Source organism: Hippopotamus amphibius, chromosome 10 (genome assembly GCF_030028045.1).
Source record: "Hippopotamus amphibius kiboko isolate mHipAmp2 chromosome 10, mHipAmp2.hap2, whole genome shotgun sequence".
NCBI lineage: Eukaryota > Metazoa > Chordata > Mammalia > Artiodactyla > Hippopotamidae > Hippopotamus > Hippopotamus amphibius.
In genome coordinates this window covers 47,257,741-47,278,911 of record NC_080195.1, presented here as the reverse complement: position 1 = coordinate 47,278,911, position 21,171 = coordinate 47,257,741, and the positions used below count along the sequence as shown (strand labels likewise).

The window sequence follows — 21,171 nt, the reverse complement described above, 5'->3', positions numbered from 1 at the left end:
TTGATCTACTGTGAGCTTGACAACTTCTCAATATTTAAAGACTTTTCTGGTAAGACTGGTGGTGATACTAACAAAAGTGAGTTTTTGACACTGTCTAAAGAAATGTGAACCAATACTTTCCAAATGACCGACGTATAGTAATGTAAAATCAGGTACAGGTAAAAAGATCCACTTCAGTATGCATGACAGTTCAATGGGTATTAATTAACACAGTATTTACTACAAGTTCATGGATATGATTTAGAATTCCATTTTAAATAATTTAAGAAACTAGCACATGTGGACTTTTAGTACAGTATCAAAGAATATACCAAATTATCTGAAGGCTTTAAAAATACACCTTTTTCCAACTATATATCTGCATGAGGCTGGATCGTCTTCATATTGTTTCTTCAAAACAGATGACTGAAGACAGAGCAGATATAAGAATCAGCTGTCTTCGATGAACAATGAGATACTCTTCTCTCAACTTTTTTGTTGTGGAAAACAGTTTAAAAAATGACCTATGTTAAACACTGGGGTTCCCAAGCAGGAGTGATTTCATCCCCCAGGGGACTTCTGCCCATGGCTGCAGAGTTCTGGTTGTCGTCATGTGGAGGAAAGAAGAAGGCGCTCCTGGCATCTAGTGAGCAGAGGCCAGGTGTGCTGCTAAATACCCTACAATGCACAGGACGACCCCCCCCCCGCCCAACAAAGCATTATCTAGCTCAAAATTTCCATAGTGCTAAGGAAAACGCTGTTTTCACATACAATGGATTTAAGGTTTTAATTCTCAATTTCAATTTCTAATATAGTAAATATCAATATAACCCACATGAACAAATACTCTGAGAGACCCAGTAACTTAAGAATTAAGTCTTGAGATAAAAATAAAAGACTCATTTCAATATTATAATAAAAGCATTCTAATAAAAGCTTACTCCAATAATGTCTATAGTTATCACCTAACACTAAACATGATACCTTGTAAATTAATTAGCTGGAATAACAAGATAGGTTTTAAAAGAGCTCACCTGTTCTTTATGTGGTAATAGATTGCTAAGGTCACACTGTGGAGGGAAAAAAATATATTGTAATAATTGATTTTTATCATGTTAGACCTGAAGACATTTTGGAAAGGGGTTGGCGGGGAGGGAAGACCTTCCAGATGTCCAGTGGCCCTGACATCCTCTAATTCAGAACAGTACTCCATGGGTGCGTTCCCTCTGGTTTTAGGTTCTTCGGCTTTTAGCAAAATTAGGAGACCCAAACTGCCAGATATGCTGTGAGAAGACGTGTTTTGGTTATTATAATATATAAATTATTACATATTTCCCCAGTCATTTGTCCTTCTACCTACAGAAACTTTCGTCCTGTACAAGCTATATTTATCTATACACATGCTTAGATTCAAGCCATACAGTAGGTGGTGTGTGCGTGTGTGGCTTTTTTGTTAGGCCCTGCATCTCAGTTGATTGAGTTCACTATCCACCTACCCATCCATTTTCCATTATTTCCCTAAAAGTAAATAATAAAAATGCTCTATACCAAATAAAATGATTTAAAATCACTTTTACCTAAGTATTAGAAATTTTAATAGCAAAATTTTACAGCCACAAAATTGAGGATAGGTCTGGCTACCCTGGAATAAGCAGTGCTAATAATGCAGCATACTACAACACAGTATACGACCACTGACAGGTATTTCCAAATTACTTAAAGTATTAATGAACAGACAGATACAAGTCCTCAGATACTCTTTAAGTTCCTATATTTCTAAGTTATTCACAGATGTTGTGTATGAGGCAACAAAGGGTTTTCTGGTTAAGTTATATGTTTCCCTTTGTTCTCAGTGTCTAAAATGAAACTCAAAATAAGTGAGGGAAGGCAAATCTGAATTTTATAAGTAGGTCTATAGAATCTTAGCACTTGTATAAAGGCCTGTAACACTGTCAGCATCAAAGATGGAAACTTCTCTAGTGCTTCAAAGTTTCATCTTCCAATTGATTTTAAAAATCACAGAATTAGAAGTTATATGATGAAAGGACCACTGAACCTTAGATGACATTTAACTAAAACAACTCATTTTACAGATAAGGGAACCATGGCTTAAAACTGGCTTACCCAAGGTCCCACCAATTATCAGAAGCAGTTCTCTTTCTCCTACCCTCAAACCAGACAGTGGCTCCCAAGCTCGGCTGCACACTGGGATCACCTGAGAAGCTTTAAAAACTGCCTGGCTTCTGCTTCAAAATGTTCTGATTTCACTGGCATTGGGTATGACTTGTGTATCAGGATTGTTTTTAAAGATCCCCAGGTGACTGCAATGTGCAGCACAGTTTAGCATGAATGAGGTAGGGTTAAGATCAGAATCACTCGGGATGCTTTTGTCCATAGAATCATGCCTCGCAACATTCCCCCGCTTGGCAAAAAGTGCGTGTGAGAGAGAGGGACAGACACACAGACACTGTGTCTTGGGGGCCGGGGGGAGGTGGAATTCATGTGTTTAGAGACATATATCTTGAAAAAGTTTCATAAGTGATTCTAATAAGGCTCACCTACCCCACTGAGAACAACTACCCCATTGAAAACTAATCTCATGATAAAACATTTTTCAAAATCATTCCTAAAAGCCAATTGGCCCTACTAATTAGCTCAGTAAACCTTTATTTCACCAATAATGAATGTGCTGAATGATCATTTCTAAAACTTAATGAGAGCTAATTAAAATTTATTGTACTTCCAAAAATTACATTAGATTGGGGAAAAAAAGCATGAAACCTACTTGTCTGAGCAAGGTTAATCCTTAAAACTACGTTTGAAGTATAGACTAGAACATCAGGCTCTTTTGAATTCAAAAGAAGCTGTGACTCTAGCCAAAGCAGTGATTTTTTTACCCACAGATTTAGTGTCTTGGCTAAATAAAAACATTCAGTGCCAAAACTCAGGGCTTTAGAGACAGACAGGGCTCCGCGTTTGCTGAAACATGATTTGACCACAACTATTATCATAAGTAAGACAGGAAAGTTGCATTACTATGATTGGGAACTTGCTGTTTTTAACGAGAAGTTATTGACAATTTACATAGCTAAAAAAAGGCTGGCACATTAGCAACAAATTACTTATCTTTTTAAGACGGAAAATAAAATGAAGGAGATTAATATTTTCAAAAAGCATTTCCCAAACTGTGCTCTGCAAAGTCAACATTCATATCCTAAGGAGACATTAATGTTCCGGGAACAACACCAAGGGAGTCAGAAAGCTCTGCATCCTGTTTGGTTTTACCTTCTCTCTCTTAAATAAACTCGAAAGGTTCATCATTAGGGGGTTTTGAAAGTGCATCTCCAATTGTGGACCATGAGGTGCTCCCAGAAGCTAAGGAACAGTTTTCATCCTCATGACACTGTTCACGTCTTAAGTATAAACCTAACCACAGCCATGTTTCCAAAATTTCATCTCTTTTATTGTTCTTCTGCCGTGATTGATACGGTGTGTTGGAGATGTATTTATAGATATACGAACAAAAATTAAATGTATCTCAAGTTAAAACTTCAGTCAAACAAACTGCATCTACAAAGAAATTAAGCTTGAGAGTGTGTTCCTTAAGACTGCTTTGATGTATTTTCCCCCTCTTTCGGGTTCAGGAAGGAGAAGTGAAATTTCACCCAGAAATAGTGCAGGAAAAAAAAATGCACAGTGGGATAAATCTGACAAAATCCAATGAAATTTAAATGCAGATTCACTATGGTGCCAGTAGGGGACAAGCTGTTCCTTCTTCTAAGAGTAGCTTCCAAAGTAGTATACATTGTTTTAGGACTACAACTCATAAAGAAATCATTTTGTCTAGAACTATCCAATACAAAGGCCCACTCCTTCTCATTATGTTCATCAAGGTCTTAACAACAAAAATGGGGGGGGGGGGGGGGGGCGGGGGGGCGGAGTCAAGATGGTGGCATGGGAAGATGCGGAGATTGTGTCCCCCCACAAATAGAAGAGCTACCGGAGGCCAGCGGGGGACCTGAGGCCCAAGCAGACCTCAGGAACCCCGCAGCAACCGGGTAGGACCTGGGGGAAGTCAGGGGGGCGGGGAAGGGGAAGCCTGACCGGACCAGCACCCCTGGGGGGTGGCTGCGGGAGGGGAGACGTTCCTGCCTGGAGGGACTGCTGGGGGCTGGGGAGATCGGGGAAACCGCGATTGGGTTTCTCCCACCCAGGAGGCCGGGGGGCCTGCTGGGCTCCTCAGTGGGGTCCTCCACCCTCCAAGGCCCCCTCCAGGCTGCCTGGGTCCTGGGGGGTGTGGAAGGAGGGAGGAGGGGCGAGGAGGTGGAGAGGCAGACAGGAGGGGGTGGGAGCTTTGAGACTGGGGGACAGGGGAGGCTGGAGGGCATTTCGCCTGCTCTCTTGGCCAGGGAGGCCAACTGCGCTCCCCGACCTGGTCCTTCATTCTCCAGGCCCCCTCCAGCTGCTTAGAACCTAGGAGAGTGGGGGGCAGGGGAGAGGAAGAGAGGCAGACAGGGACCCTACCAGACTGGGAAACCTGGGGAAGTGCGGCAGGCATTACCCAAGCCCAGTTGGCCCTGGGAAGCCTGTTGGGCATCAGAGTCTGGTCTCCCGCTTTTCAGTGCCCCCTGCAGCTGTAAGGGTTCTAGGGGAACAGGAGAGAGGGAGTGGGAAATAAGAGAAGCCAAGGGGGAGGGGCCCTCCAAGACTGGAGGACTAGGGGAGGGACATGGGGAGGTGCTTGCATCTCTCCCACCAACTTGGGCCCAGGGAGCCTGCTGGGTACCTTGACCTGGTCCTCTGCTCCCAGGACCAGAGGCATTTCCAGGCCCCTCTACCTCACTGGACCTATGCCCCATTCCCCACCACCCCCAGGGCCTTCTCTAAGCGTAGGCTCGGCCCATTGCCTAACATCCGCCCCCACCACTGCCCTTGTCTAAGCCCCGTCCCCACAGCCAAGGCCTTTTCTGGCTTTTTTTTTTCTTTCTTTTCTCTTGCCACCCCCTCACCTAGGATACTGCAGTTGTTTTACAATCCAGTTGTTGCTCCATCATTTTTTAAAAAGTTTTTTCTAACACATCTGTTAGTTTCCTACTATTGTAGTTTTTAGCTTGCTATTGTCCTCCTGTTCTCCTACCTGTTTTTTTTTTCTTCGTTTTCCCTGCTTCACACAGCTTGTGAGATCTTGATACACAAGCCCAGTGTCAGGCCTGCGCTCCTGAGGTGGGAGCTCTGAGTCCAAAACATTGGACTGACAGGGAAACCCACTTCCCAGGAACCTCCCAGAGGTTCTCAACTTAACACCAAGACCCAGCAGGAACACAATTCCACCCATCCAAAGTGGGGGGAAAATGAGATGACAAAAAAATATGCCACAGATGAAGGAACAAGGTAAAAATACACAAGAACAAATAAATGAAGAGGAAATAGGAAAACTGCCTGCAAAAGAATTGAGTTATGATAGTAAAGATGATCCAAAATCTCGATCACAAAATAGAGAAAATATAAGAAACAGTTAAAAAGGAATCAGAAGAACTAAAGAGCAAACAAACAGTACTAGATAACAACTGAAATTAAAAATACTCTAGATGGTATAAACAGCAGAATAACTGAGGCAGAAGAACGAATAAGGGGATTAGAAGATAGAATGGGGGAAATAATTGCCACAGAGCATGAAAAAGAAAAAAGAATAAAAAGAAAGGAAGACAGTCTCAGAGACCTTGGTGACAACATTAAGCGCACCAACATTCGAATCATAGGCATCCCAGAAGAAGAAGAAAAAAAGAAAGGGTCTGAGAAAATATTTGAAGAGGTTAGAGTGGAAAACTTCCCCAGCATGGGAAAGGAAATAATTAATCAAGTCCAAGAAGCGCAGAGAGTCCCATACAGAATAAACCCAAGGAGAAATACACCAAGGCACATATTAATCAAACTAACAAAAATTAAACACAAAGAAAAAACATTAAAAGCAGCTAATAACATATAAGGGGAAACCCATAAGGATAACAGCTGATCCTTCTACAGAAACTCTGCAGGCCAGGAGGGAGTGGCAGAATATATTGAAAGTCCTGAGAGAGAAAAACCTACAGTCAAGAATACTCTGCCCAGCAAGAATCTCATTCAGATTCGAGGGAGAAATCAAAAGCTTTACAGACAAGCAAAAGTTAAGAGAATTCAGCACCACCAAACCAGCCTTACAACAAGTGCTAAAGGAACTTTTCTAAACAGGAAACAAAAGAGAATGAAATGACCTACAAAAACAAACCCAAAACAATTAAGAAAATGGTCATTGGAACACACATGTCAATAATCACCTTAAATGTAAATGGATTCAATGCTCCAACCAAAAGACACAGACTGGTTGAATGGATACAAAAACAAGACCCTTCTACATGCTGCCTACAAGAAACCCACTTCAGACCAAGGGACACATACAGACTGAAAGTAAGGGGATGGAAAAAGATACTCCATGCAAATGGAAGCGAAAAGAAAGCTGGAGGAGCAATACTCATATCAGACAAATTAGACTTTAGAGTAAAGGCTATTACAAGAGACAAGGAAGGACACTACATAATGATCAGGGGATCCAACCAAGAAGAACATATCACAATGGTAAATATCTATGCAACCAACATAGGAGCAACTCAATACAGAAGGCAAATGCTAACAGCCATAATAGGGGAAATTGACAGTAACACAATAATAGTAGGAGACTTGAACACCCCACTTACATCAATGGACAGATCACCCAAACAGAAAATCAATAAGGACACACAAGCTTTAAATGACACATTAGACCATCTCAACATAATTGATATTTATAGGACATTCCATCCAAAAACAACAGAATACACTTTCTTCTCAAGTGCACATGGAACATTCTCTAGGATAGATCACATCTTGGGTCACAAATCAAGCCTTGGTAAATCCAAAAAAATTGAAATCGTATCAAGCATACTCTCTGACCACAATGCCATGAGACTAGATATCAATTACAGGAAACAAACTGCAAAAAATACAACCACATGGAGACGAAACAATACGCTATTAAACAACCGAGAAATCACTAAAGAAATCAAAGAGGAAATAAAAAAATACCTAGAAACAAATGACAATGAAGACACAACGACCCAAAACTTATGGGATGCAGCAAAAACAGTTCTGAGAGGGAAGTTTATAGCAATACAGTCCTCCCTCAAGAAACAAGAAAAATATCGAATAAACAACCTAACCTTACACCTAAAACAACTAGAGAAAGAAGAACAAAAAAACCCCAAAGTGAGCAGAAGGAAAGAAATCATAAAGATCAGAGCAGAAATAAATGAAAAAGAAATGAAGGAAGCAATAGCAAAGATCAATAAAACTAAAAGCTGGTTCTTTGCGAAGGTAAACAAAATTGATAAACCATTAGCCAAACTTATCAGGAAAAACAGGGAGAAGATGCAAATCAACAGAATTAGAAATGAAAAAGGAGAAGTAACAACGGACACCTCATAAATACAAAAGATCATGAGAGACTACTACAAGCAACTATATGCCAATCAATTGGATAACCTGGAAGAAATGGATACATTCTTAGAAAAGTACAATCTTCCAAAACTGAACCAGGAAGAAATAGAAACAATGAACAGACCAATCATAAGTACGGAAATTGAGACTGTGATTGAAAATCTCCCAACAAACAAAAGCCCAGGGCCAGATGGCTTCACAGGCGAATTCGATCAAACATTTAGAGAAGACCTAACACCCATCCTTCTCAAACTCTTCCAAATTATAGCAGGAGGAGGAACACTCCCAAACTCATTCTACGAGGCCACCATCACCCTGATACCAAAACCAGGCAAAGAGGTCACAAAAAAAGAACATTACAGGCCAATATCACAGATGAATATAGATGCAAAAATCCTCAACAAAATACTAGCTAACAGAATCCAACAGCACATTGAAAAGATCATACACCATGATCAAGTGGGGTTTATCCCTGGAATGCAAGGATTCTTCAACATATGCAAATCAATCAATGTGATACACCATATTAACAAATTGAAGGATCAAAACCATATGATCATCTCAATAGACGCAGAAAAAGCTTTTGACAAAATCCAACATCCATTTATGATAAAAACTCTCCAGAAAATGGGCATAGAAGGACATTACCTCAACATAATAAAAGCCATATATGACAAACCAAGAGCCAACATCGTCCTAAATGGCGATAAAGTGAAAGTATACCCTCTAAGGACAGGAACAAGACAGGGATGTCCACCCTCACCATTAGTATTCAACATAGTTTTGGAAGTGTTAGCCACAGCAATCAGGGAAGAAAATCAAATAAAAGGAATCCAAATTGGAAACGAAGAAGTAAAATTGTCACTCTTCACAGATGACATGATACTATACACAGAAAACCCTAAAGACTCTACCACAAAACTGCTAGCACTAATCGATGAATTTAGTAAAGTAGCAGGATACAACATTAATGTGCAGAAATCTCTTGCATTCCTATACACTAACAATGAAAGAACAGAAAGAGAAATTAAGGAAACTCTTCCATTTACCATTGCAACAAAAAGAATAAAATACCTAGGAATAAACCTGCTTAAGGAGGCAAAAGACCTGTATGCAGAAAACTAGAAGACACTGATGAAAGAAATCAGAGACGACACAAACAGATGGAGGGACATACCATGTTCCTGGATTGGAAGAATCAACATTGTGAAAATGACTATCTTACCCAAAGCAATTTATAGATTCAACACAATGCCTATCAAATTACCAATGGCATTTTTCACAGAACTACAACAACAAATCTTGCACTCTGTATGGAAATGCAAAAGACCCCAAAGAGCCTAAGCAATCTTGAGAAGGAAAGACGGAGTTGGTGGAATTAGGCTTCCTGACTTCAAACCCTACTATAAGGCCATAGTGATCAAGACAGTACGGTACTGGCACAAAAATAGAAAGGAAGATCAATGGAAAAGAATAGAGAACTCAGAGATAAACCCAAGCACATATGGGCAGCTTATCTTTGACAAAGGAGGTAAGAAAATACAATGGAAAAAAGACAGCCTCCTCAGTAAGTGGTGCTGGGAAATTTGGACAGCTACATGTAAAAGAATGACATTAGAACACTTCCTAACACCATACACAAAAAGAAACTCAAAATGGATTAAAGACCTACATGTAAAGCCAGACAGCATAAAACTCTTAGAGGAAAACATAGGCAGAACACTCTATGACATCCATCAAAGCAAGATCTTTTTTGACCCCCCTCCTAGAATCAATCATGGAAATAAAATCAAGAATCAACAAATGGGACCTCATGAAACTTAAAAGCTTTTGCACAGCAAAAGAAACCATAAACAAGACAAGAAGACAACCCTCAGAATGGGAGAAAATACTTGCCAACCAAGCAATGGACAAAGGATTAATCTCCAAAATATACAAGCAGCTCATGCAGCTGAATACCAAAAAAGCAAATAGCCCAATCCACAAATGGGCGGAAGACCTAAATAGACATTTCACCAAAGAAGACATACAGAAGGCCAACAAACACATGAAAAGATGCTCAACATCACTAATCATTCGAGAAATGCAGGTGAAAGCCACAATGAGGTATCACCTCACACCGGTCAGAATGGCCATCATCACAAAATCTAGAGACAATAAATGTTGGAGAGGGTGTGGAAAAAACGGAACTCTCCTGCACTGTTGGTGGGAATGTAAGCTGGTACAGCCACTCTGGAAAACAGTTTGGAAGTTCCTTAAAAAACTAAAAATAGAACTACTATATGGCCCAGTAATCCCACTCCTGGGCATATACCCCAGAGAAAACCATGATCCATAAAGAAACATGTCCCATAATGTTCATTGCAGCACTATTTACAATAGCCAGGACATGGAAACAACCTAAATGCCCATCAACAGATGAATGGATAAAGAAGTGTGGCACACATATACAATGGAATATTACTCAGCCATAAAAAGGAATGAAATGGAACTATATGTCATGAGGTGGATAGACCTAGAGTCTGTCATACAGAGTGAAGTAAGCCAGAAAGAGAAAAACAAATACTGTATGCGAACACATATACATGGAATCTGAAGAAATGGTACTGATGAACCCAGTGACAGGCAAGAGTGGACATACAGAAGTAGAGAATGGACTTGAGGACACGGGGGTGGGGTAAGGGGTGAAGGGGAAGCTGGGACGAGGTGAGAGAGTAGCATAGATATATTTACACTACCAGCTGTAAAATAGATAGCTAGTGGGAAGTTGCTGTATAACAAAAGGAGATCAACTTGATGGGAGATGCCTTGGAAGGCCGGGATGGGGAGGGTGGGGGGGAGTTGCGGGAGGGAGGGGATGTGGGGATATATGTGTAGATGCAGCTGATTCACTTTGGTGTACCTCAAAGACTGGTACAAGAGTGTAAAGCAAATATATTCCAATAAAGAGTCTGAAAAAAAAAACCAAAACAACAGAAATGCATCAAATAAAGATTTATACTTTTCCTGGGATTTCGTATTTGCTCTCTGGCTTTCCCTTCTATCATGCACTCTAAGATTAAAATGGAAACTGAAAATCCATAGTTAGGTCCCTGAAATCAATATATAGTTGACACCAGTTTCTTAACCTGATCACTGAAAAGGACAATTCAAATGAATGAAATTGCGTATGGCTCCGGTGCTTTTAGCAATGAGGGGGTCTCTGTCACTCAGCCCTTGGCAACCTAGTTGTACTCACCATTTTATTGTGGTTGTAAGATTAGGCTGGCTGACTGTGCTGTCATCTAGAAACATTGTTGAGCATGAGCTATACTTTTTAGTAAGCTGCCCTGGAGATACCTGAAGGGGAAGGGAAGTAGAAGAAAATGTCACAGTAAGTTAAACCTATAAAAGGGTGTTTTTTCCTCGCTTAAGATGTCAAACGATAAAGCATTAAGATTTTTCTTACACTCCATGAACTGTGTGAGTGTGATATCCTGTGAAGCTCTATGGGAAACCTCTACACTCTAACTTCCACAGATGAGATTGGAGAAATGGTTTATAAAATGCTGCCCTTGGTATAGTACCTACAATCCAACCTGGCAAGCACCTATTATAAATTACCTTTATAATAATGTAAAAAGTTTAGAATAAGATTTCAGTGTTTTTTCCTTAAGCAAAGAAATGCAGCTGAGATTTTCTATTTCTACTCCTTTACTACAATAAAATGTAATGCTTTATGTAGTATCAATGCAAGAGCATTTCACGGCAGTAAATGAATGCCAATAATGAGACAGTGACGAAACAAACGTTGGTGAATCAGAGGCTGGGCATGCCAGGGGTGCTCTATCTCTAACAAGCTCGGGGCCGGAAGTCTCTCTGGGCCTCAATTTCCTTATCTGGAGGACAAAAAGGTACTGCTTGAAGATTCTCTCACATCCAAAAAACAGATAAAACAACTCTGAGAGTTTAACTTCTCACTTCATGTTTAAGTAAGACTGCCACCACATTACTCAATTGAGAACCTCAGAGAATACTTTCCATTCATTTCAAAATTTCATCAATTCTTTTCTACATATTTGACACTCCTCATGACACTTTCCTGCCTCACGCATTCTGCTCTCTGCCTGCAACGCCTTTTTTTTCCCTCCTTGTCCCAGCAAGCCTGACCCCATCTACCTCCAGCATGTATCTGCCAGCAGCCACACCACAAAACTTCTCCCATTCTGTACACTCAACACATCTAATTTACCAACTGTTACATGGGCTCAACTGCTTGCATGGTATCGCCCTCATAAGTAAGCAAGCTGCTCCAGGTTAGGGAAGATTCTTCTCCTACCTCCAGCTGCTGAGCACAGAATGTGGGACAAATTAGGATTCCACAAGTGCTTGAGAAATTTTTTAAGATCACTTACAACTAGAAGGTAAATCTTACTAAAGATACAAATTCGTGAGAATTTATCTGCAGTGGTATTGAATAGGTGACAAGGAACTTTCTGAGACCCTCTAGAGAATAAACTATCTTTCAAACACTTTAGAAGTATCCATTTATTTGTGAAGAGCCCAAGAATGCAGCAATAGTCAAATACTAAAATAGCCTCAATGATGTTAGGACAATGCTCTTTCTTAAAGTAAGGCCACTAACCAAATCCCGCTCACTATCAGCAGTTGAAAGTAATAGCAGCATTCTTTAACATCACAGAATACAAACAATTGTAATGCTTGGTTTTGTTTTTGGTTTCTGTTTGTTTACTCATTCAGATAAGCCTTCCTGCCTCCTATTAATATAAAATAGTTTTCATCATGCTGTCTCGCTCTCCCATCAGTGTCTTCCACAAATACACGAAAGGTGAGGAAGGGAGAAAATCTACTTGATGCTTTTTAAAATACACAGCATTTAAATAAACATTGCCAGCAGCCAATAATCAGAAATATACAAATGGTATAGAAAACACCATTTTGCTTGTTTCAGATGTTTTATGGCAAAGCCACTTATTCCTTATTAACAAAAAGTTCTAGATGGAACCTATTTGAAAAGTATCACTATTTGGAGGACTAATTTATCCTTCAAACGAGAAATGTTTCAAACTCAAACTCTGATATGGTCCTTAAGCTATTTGGTTAATGTGTAATTTTAGAACCTCAAAAAACAGATACAGCATGAAAAATGAAAATTCATTCATTCAAATACTTTTCTTCTAAATGAAGCAGGTTATCTTTTAAGGTCATTGCTATTAGGGTAGAATATGACATACACTCACATAGTAAAAGTCAATTCTGACCAAAACTCTGTATATGAGGAGAATAAAAATAGTAAGGAAATGCTATTTCCTTACTAGAGACTAGTTGGTAGAGCTTTGGGTGATAGTTACCCTGTTTTCCTCTATTAAAATTTTCTTTTTTCTGTTGTGGTCTTACGGCCCTATGGGGGCTCCTTTAACGTATCAGCAACTTACAGTCTACTGGCTCGATCCTACCAAAGAAACACTTCCGCAGGCCTACTCCCAAAGCTATTCCAACTTTTTAGCATCGAGTATTCACTGAAGGATGGCAGAATTAAAGCCTGAGCAAAGCCTGGATATATTACCTGCCAGCAGGTTACTTTCCTCTCATCTTGCTTGAAAATTTAAGATAACTGTCCTTTATGATTAGAGCCTTACCACTGCTGGCTCAAAACCTCAATAAACTACACGGACACACATAAGGATATAAAATTCAAATCCAAAAAAAAAAAAAAAATCCAACAGCTACTGACAGTTTAATGTTCATAGGTATTATTTCAACTGGTTGCTGAAGAACAGTATTTATCTTCACTCAGGACAGAATACATGGAGTTTTACAATCTTTACAAGGGGAAAGGGTTGCTTAGTAGACTTCAGGTTTAATGGCAAAGATGAAAAAATAATCATACCTAGAAGGCTAGTGACAACCCCCAAAACTGCTGAAATCCTGCCCCCACCCAGAGACTCTTCTCACTGTGCCTAATGCCTCTGACTTCAACCCATTAAAAAAATAAAGCTAAAGGTCACTTTTGTCCTCCCCCTTTTCACAAGTTTTGGATATGTTTATTAAGAATCAATGACTTTAACTTAAAAATTTGTAATACTTCACGCATAATATTCCATCTATGTTGCACATTAATGAACAATACGGTATGGTGAGTGATTTGAATTAAGTTCTTAATAAAGGCCTTAGCAGAAAAGTACAATATTTTAATTAAGGTATAATCAAACATATTGTCTGAATTAATATCATTATATTGAATTAAAACTGTAAACGTAGAACCTATATTCAAAGTATAAATCTAAGTTTGAGTGGACTGACCACAAATCTATTTCCTCTTCCCCTTCCTTCAGAGATATCATCTCATTAGAATTAAAGGCATTTTTAAAAAATGCTATAAAGGCTATACATAAGACAGGATAAAGACAGCAGATGATTTTTAACATTTGAAAGATGAAAAGGCTACATAAAGCAGTGGTAACTGACATGGCAGGAGAGAGGAAGCACAACCTTGGTACCTACAGAGAATGACTGCGACAGGAACAAGAAAGTCAATCTGCCTTCCAGAAACCAAAGCAGGCTCACAATTCAGAGGCGTGGTCCCCCAAATCCTTCCAGTGATGCTTCCAGTTAGGTCTTAACAGACAGTCAGGGCCCACCACACGTTTGAGGGAAGGCCCCAACAAGGAAGAGATCAAAACAGGGAGAAGGAATTGATGAGAGTGATAAAATTCAGAAGTAAGTGAAAACTTTAAAAAAATATCTTAAACATCCACAGAAAGACGAGAAATTGCATCAGTGAAAAAAAAAAAGAATGACAGGATGTAAGAACTCTATAAAAATAAGGTAGACAAAACAATATATTCGATAGGATTAGAGTATAGTCAAGGAAATCTCCAGTAAGTGGGACAAAAAGACAAAATGCAAAACAGAAGGGGAAAGAAATTAATTAGAGATCTGTACAGGAATACTGCTCTAGGACTTCCAACATCTGAATAATAGGAATCCAGGAAAAAAAAAAAAACCCAGAAAATATCAAAGAAACACACAAAAAAGGTCTATACCAAACCATATTATGAAATTTCAAAATCCCAGGGAGAGAAGGTACTAAAAGGTTCCAGAGAAGGAAGGGATGGGGGAAAATGACTAAAACCGGTAATGTACAACGTATCATATGTTGACAGACTTAAGAGCAACACTGTCAATGAGAAGAAGAGGGAAATGTCTTTAGAACTGCAAAAATTAGTTTCAACCTAGAATTCTATACTTTATCAAACAGGAGTTTCAGAGAGGCTAGATCTCTATAAAATTTCTGCTCATGTGCCCTTTCCCCAGAAAAATGTGTCCAGTAAACAAGGGAGTATAACAAGACAGAGGGAAACATAGAATCTAGGACATCAGGCACCCAACACAAGAGAGCAGTTATGTAAGATCCCAGATGACTTCTCACAGATATCCCAGGAAAAGAGACACAGAGCCGGGGAAAACTAGTCTATATGGGAGTAGGAAGACAAAAGGTTGGAGAAGAGCGTCTCCAAGGAAAAAATGGAACAGATGTGGCTTAGCAGATGGAAAATACTTTTGATAGGCATGTGACAAATGTTACAACATTTGGGGAAAAAAACAGCTGTTAGAAAACAGGCAAGTGAATATAGTCAGGAAATTAATTCCACGGAAGAAATGAAGGATGTCAAAGCAGGGAGACTGGCCAGGGAGCTGTATGAGATCACATTGGCTAGGAAGAGGGGGACTGGAGTATCCTGGAGAAGTGCAGAAGTGCTCAAATGTCATTAATACTTAAGAAAAAGAATGGTGTACAAGGAGGAGGCACAGTCATAGAACTATATGGTTCAGCAATACATAATATTCACAGTCTTAATAATGTAAACATTGATTCTGATTTCATAAAAACTGATACATGTTGAAGGAACAGAGGGAGGGAAATAAGGTCATGGTGGAGTGAGGAAGCTAAGCTTTCACCTGCTATGACAAGAGGTTAATGGACAGTGCTAAAAATTAACTTACCTATTACACGTTTATTACTTTGGTTAAAAAAATAAGATCAAAAGATTAAGGCAAAAGAATTTAAGGCAGATCTTTATACCACAACCATATTACTGAAATTTAACTTGAATGTCAGAATCCTTAAAAAATGGGCACTACTAAGTCAAAGACTTTCCTGCATACATTGGATAATTAGGAAAAGAGAGCTAGAAAATCTACAAAAAAGAGGTCCACGCTAATAGCATTGGATCCATCATATTTTTCAGGATTCGTGGCAGACATTTTTAATTCAAACCATTAATTTCTTCACTTTGCAACTGTTTACTTACATGGTTTAGATGGTTGCTCTTCCCCTTTTCTCGCACTAAGAATAAAAAAAATTAACTGATGAATTCTGATACAAATGCCACAGAAAAATAAAAGCTGTCACTATCTGACAGATTACCAATAACATAATGAGATAAAATTCCATTTTATTTTCTAAAATAATTTCCAACAGAATATATAATTTAAATCACCCAGCAAGATGAGTGCTATAAATAAAATCTAAAAACTTAGTTTTACTTTTTGACCTAACAGATATTCTGTATTAGGGACAAACCAAAGACTCTCCATTTACAAAGGAAAAGAACAAAGCAAATTAGGCCAGGTGAGAAATGTAGCTAATGCAAAAATTTACTCTGCTGCACAGCTGGACTACTATTCAGTAGTATATTCTAATTCTACATTTACACACAGCTTACTTTAATTACCAGCATCTAACAGATGACAACTCGAAGAACCAGTTGGCCAGGCACTCATCTCTAAATGCACTAGTATCCCTGGAAGCATCCTGAATCACTTATTGGTAACCTACTCAAATACCTTACTGAAAAAATACATGGGTCTTTACACAACTGGAAAGTAACCTATCTTAAATTTAAATTTTAAAATGAGTGTGCTAACCTAACTGAACATTATCTACAGCACACAAAACTGTTTTGCTCCAACAAAGGCCAGGAGAATAAAAGGTCAAAGAGGGTCTTGGGCCACACTCTTTCCCACACCACCCCCTTTAACTCAGGATGGGCATTACAGGCACAAATTCTTTAAGACTGAAGAGAGAGATGGGCACGGGGCCACTTTTCTTTTACTGTCTCCACAGTCTCTCTACATGTGAGCAGCTCATGGCTCTGGAAGAAACTGAGAAATAGAGCAATCCTAACCAGAAATGATTGTCTCAAGACAAAGTACACACACTGGAAAAATGCCAAGTTAAAAACCCTAGGAGCTTCCAAGCTGGTGAACATGTGGTGCCCTCGGAGATGGCATGAAAGCTCTGCGCCCTGTCCCTGTGCCTGGCCCTCTGCATCTCTTCCACCTGGCTGTTCCTGAGTTATACCCTTTCCTAAAAACCAGCCATCTAATGGGGAAACAAAGAAAACGCCATTTTTTACGGTGCTGCATCACTTCAAATGTTATGGAAGGTTCACTTGTATTTCTGCTCTGGTCATCAACTGAAAAAGTTGGTCATGGATGGCTTTTTGGCAAATAAACTAGGATTTAACATAACATTAAGGAAGGCAAGCAGGAATGCCAAAAATTCTACAGTTCTGATTCTCCTCTTAAAACAAGCATGACACAGGAAATTTACATGAGTTTCACATGCTGAGGATAATCTTCTGTGAAACCCCATAAGGCATGTTGCTCTGATTACCCTGGCACAGCACTACATTAGGATGAGAAAGTTTTGAATAGCTTCAAAGTTCTGCGTAGCATAAATCTGGATGTGAGATACGCTCATCTGGGTGAGCACTCTGTAAAACAGAGCCAAAATCACAAGACTCAATTCCCATGTATAACAACTGATGTTTTGGATTTGATCAAATGAAAACCTAACTCTGACCTAAACCCTATCACTCATCTTTAACACGTGTGCTCTTTGGAGCAAGGGGGAAAGAACAAAGTATCATGGAGAAACAGACCACATCTAAATCATGGGGCCAGTTGGCGATGTTGATAAAGAAGTGGCAAAATGTATCGACAGATGGTTTAAGTGTTCTCCTCACTAAAACAGTGACAACTAAAGGACACTGAATCATCATATATTAAAATAAGATGAGTGAATACATGAAAAAAAATGAAACATTTAAACCATCGTAAGAGTTCTTCTAAATCCTTCCCATAATACAAAACAAAAACCGTTTTCAATCTTTTGCTCAGGGGAAAAAAACCAGTGTCTTACCATCCGTTTGAGATTTGCTTCGGAAAATTGTGCTTGCCCTTGGCTGGTCAGAAGGGTTTGTTTCCAAAGCAAAATCTGTGTAGGAAGAGAAAAAGGTGTGATAATTCAGTTGAGTAGAAAAATACATGATTTTTAAAATAGCTACACACTGATTTCAATCACTTTTAATAGTCTTGAGAAGAGCTTTTAGTAATGACAAAAAGGCACTTTTAGTTAAAGCCAACGATATAAAAATTCTGTTGGGAAACAGAAAAATTGTAGAAACTCTCCATACAGGTGGAATAAAACCATGGCTATGACTTACACTTTTCTTAACTTGCACCTAAATAATCGATGCTACTTTTAGATGAATCATATATGTGACTCCCCTCCTACTTATCAATTAAAAATTCAGTCACCCTCCTTTTAAGATGATATTACTAGCACATTCCAGGAACAGTCTCAAGAAGCAAACTATGCTGTGGCCAACTATTGTCAGATACCAGCTCAACATATCAAATATGCCAAAAAATAGCGAGTTGCTTTTGGCAAATGGTCTTCAGACAATCAAATGGCTAATTCTAACACCATTCAACAAATGAACTCATTTAGGTGGCTGTGGTTTACGTGGGGGCTATTCATCATGGCAGACTGAAGAGGACTACATAAAAGTTCAATGTTCTAATCTACAGGAACACTTCCATGATAGTGATTTTTAACTTTGCCCTCTATTTCCAAAGCTAAACTCTCACTTCTTCATTCCATGCCGCATGATTAATTTGGGGCTTCAAGAAGAGTACTTTCTGGAGCAGATCATAAGGCTACTTGGAAAAAATTTCAGCCATACCTACGTAAAAAGGTGGGTCTGCCTGCAGTCCACCTTGCACCAAGGCGGGATAGTCTTCTATTTAGGCAGAAATACAAAACAAGTGCCAGCCACCACACAGGATCGTAAGCTTATGGTTTCAAACAAACAAATAAATATAAAAGCCCTACGACATTTCCTCAGCAAAGTCCATCTCAAACCACTTAACCCATCTTTTAAGAAACTGGACCAAGATTCAGAGAAAGAGTAATGGTTAAGGCAATATTTCCCAAACCACATAATAACTTTTATTTTTTACAGAGGGATTTGGTGGTCAAAGTGAAATACACTATATCCCCGACTCTCAGAGAATCAAAAGAATACACGCTGATATATTAAAAACTAAGCAGTCTAGTAGTGAATTCTGTCTAACCCCAGTATTTCACAAATTTGTTTACCTAGAATCCCATTTCCCCCAAAAAAGAATTTGGCACGAACAGAAATTTGGGACTTCCCAGTTTAGCAGGAATCTGAGCCATCCATTTTAATGTTACTGCCAGCATTAGAAATTTACAGCTAAACCAACTGCTTTGTTCTTCAGGAAAAATTCCTTCACTGAATTTGAAGTTTAGTAAGCTGCTTTTCGAGAAAATAATTCATTCAACATTTTTATGTAAAAGACCCATTAAATTATTTTAAAGTTTTTTCCCCTACATATTTGAAAACTGAGACAATGGGAAAATAAATTTCAGTTGTCCACAAAGTGACAGGCAGAGACTTTCACAGCTGCCTCTAACCTAAGGCTTCTGAAAGGATTCATGACTACTTACCTGTACCAAAAAGAAAGTAAATAGACTACATTTGAATCTAAAACATGAGCAGAAATGTTTGCAAAGTAGCCAAATTATTTTATCAGTGTCTATGGCATGGTAAAACTTAACAATTTTCAATGGCAGACCAGGAAAAGTAAGGGCCAGAATCAAACAGAAGCAAGTTTTAGCAACACCCCCACCCCCTGCCCCCTCCCCCCCAAGATGTGCTACGATGGATCTAAATACAGAAATCAAGAAGGCTGGGATAAAAGAAATGACAACATGCAGAACAAAGCAAACTTAGCCCAAGTGACCAGAAAAAAGCTGGCACGCCCCTAATCTATCCTAGGGGGTTCAAACATGGGCACATGACCAAGGACTGGCGGATCACAGCTGTCCTGGGACTTCCCAAGAAAACAGACAAAGGCAGAGCTGTGCTCCAGGATCCTCAGCGAGTCTGGAGCTGCCAGACACTCCTCTTGCTATCACGAGGGGAAAGCCTTTTCAGGAGACATCAAGAGAGGAAAGCAGAATGGAGACAGGCTCTAAGGAGATCACTTTCACTCCTGGTCAAGCAGTGCTTAACTTACTCTGTGAACTCTGGTTTTACAAGTCAGTACTTTTTTTAAAAATGTAAGCTGTTCTGAGATCGATTTTCTTTAACCTGCAATTGAAGGAGACCTGGTTCATCAGCAGTACAGATGATCACAATAAAGGTGGGGAAAGCTAAAAGTCACTTGCTCGTTCCTTTAACAAATATCATGAACAAAAATCTGAGCCAAAACGATGCTGTTTAAAACTTAACCCATAAATTCACAACCATTACTTCTAGTTGCTTTTCTTACACATTAAAAAAAAAGCTCTAATTAGTGTACAATTTAGGTCTTCCTGTTCGAACAAGTGCTCTCCACCCCACGGTTGCATCTTTACTGTGTAACGTAAGCCATTAGACAGTAAACTCATACTTACACCATTTCTGCACTCTCATTAACTGTCTTCCCAAGAACCTAAGGAGACTATGATGAAACCTACTACTCTTCACTATCACAGGGTAAGACTGCCAACGTAGTAAGCAAAGCATTACCACCCACCATCCTGCTCATCCCCGCCCCCCAACCACCACCACACACACCCACACACAAGTTTAGAGAGATTTCAGGAAATTACTGTGCATTTTATATGTGAATTCTTCCTAAAATTATTTCTTTAGACACCTCTAAGAATAGTTTAATCCAGAAGAAATATTCCTGAGCTAATGATTGGCGTTGTGATTTAAATTGCATTTTAAGACCCATCACTCTTGTATTATCAATTTGAAGTGTAACTTATTTGACAGCATGATAGGTCGATGTAGAAAAAGTATTAAAAAAAATTAAACTCGGGTCTTAATGTAAACATTCCTCAGAGGAAACCTGCAAAACACCATTGACACTGAATACTGCTTCTCCTCCAGTCTAAGATTCTATCCGTTTTCAGATCCATCTCAACTGCAGATATTAAACGTGTGAAAATATAGGCAATTTAAAACAAATGATATGCATTCCTGAAGGCTAAAAGTGTTTAAATTATGCTATCAAACTCTCAATAAATAATTTTTCCTTTGTCAAAATATTAGAGGGAGAGGGACGTGACCAAGAAATCATCTGACAGAAGCACCATATTTCAGAAAAAGACTACTTTCAACATATTGATTTCAATATATTCCAATTAAACAGTTTCTGGGCCAACTGCTGGGCACCAGGTTCCTTAAAGATTTACTGTGTTTACTCAACTGCCCTAGCATCCCTATACTGCACAGTGTATTAGTTTTATGGCTCATAATACAAACATTACAACTCTTACAATTACCATGTAAACTGATGATTTCATCCCTTTGA

At 39.1% G+C, this 21,171-nt stretch overlaps 1 protein-coding gene across 2 annotated transcripts in view; it reads right to left on the bottom strand.

Annotated features, from left to right (window-relative positions):
• The window catches only part of LOC130830036 (cyclin-Y-like protein 1), a 41,029-nt gene that overhangs the window by 14,303 nt on the left and 5,555 nt on the right, over positions 1-21,171 (bottom strand). The window contains exons 2-5 of one of the 2 annotated variants that reach the window (XM_057696910.1): positions 17,699-17,773; positions 15,804-15,838; positions 10,727-10,827; positions 1,014-1,049 (exon numbers count right to left, since the gene is read on the bottom strand). In XM_057696910.1, the coding sequence (XP_057552893.1) occupies positions 1,014-1,049; positions 10,727-10,827; positions 15,804-15,838; positions 17,699-17,773 (247 nt within the window). The remainder of the gene's footprint in view (positions 1-1,013; positions 1,050-10,726; positions 10,828-15,803; positions 15,839-17,698; positions 17,774-21,171) is intronic. The other variant, XM_057696911.1, reaches the window with a different exon arrangement.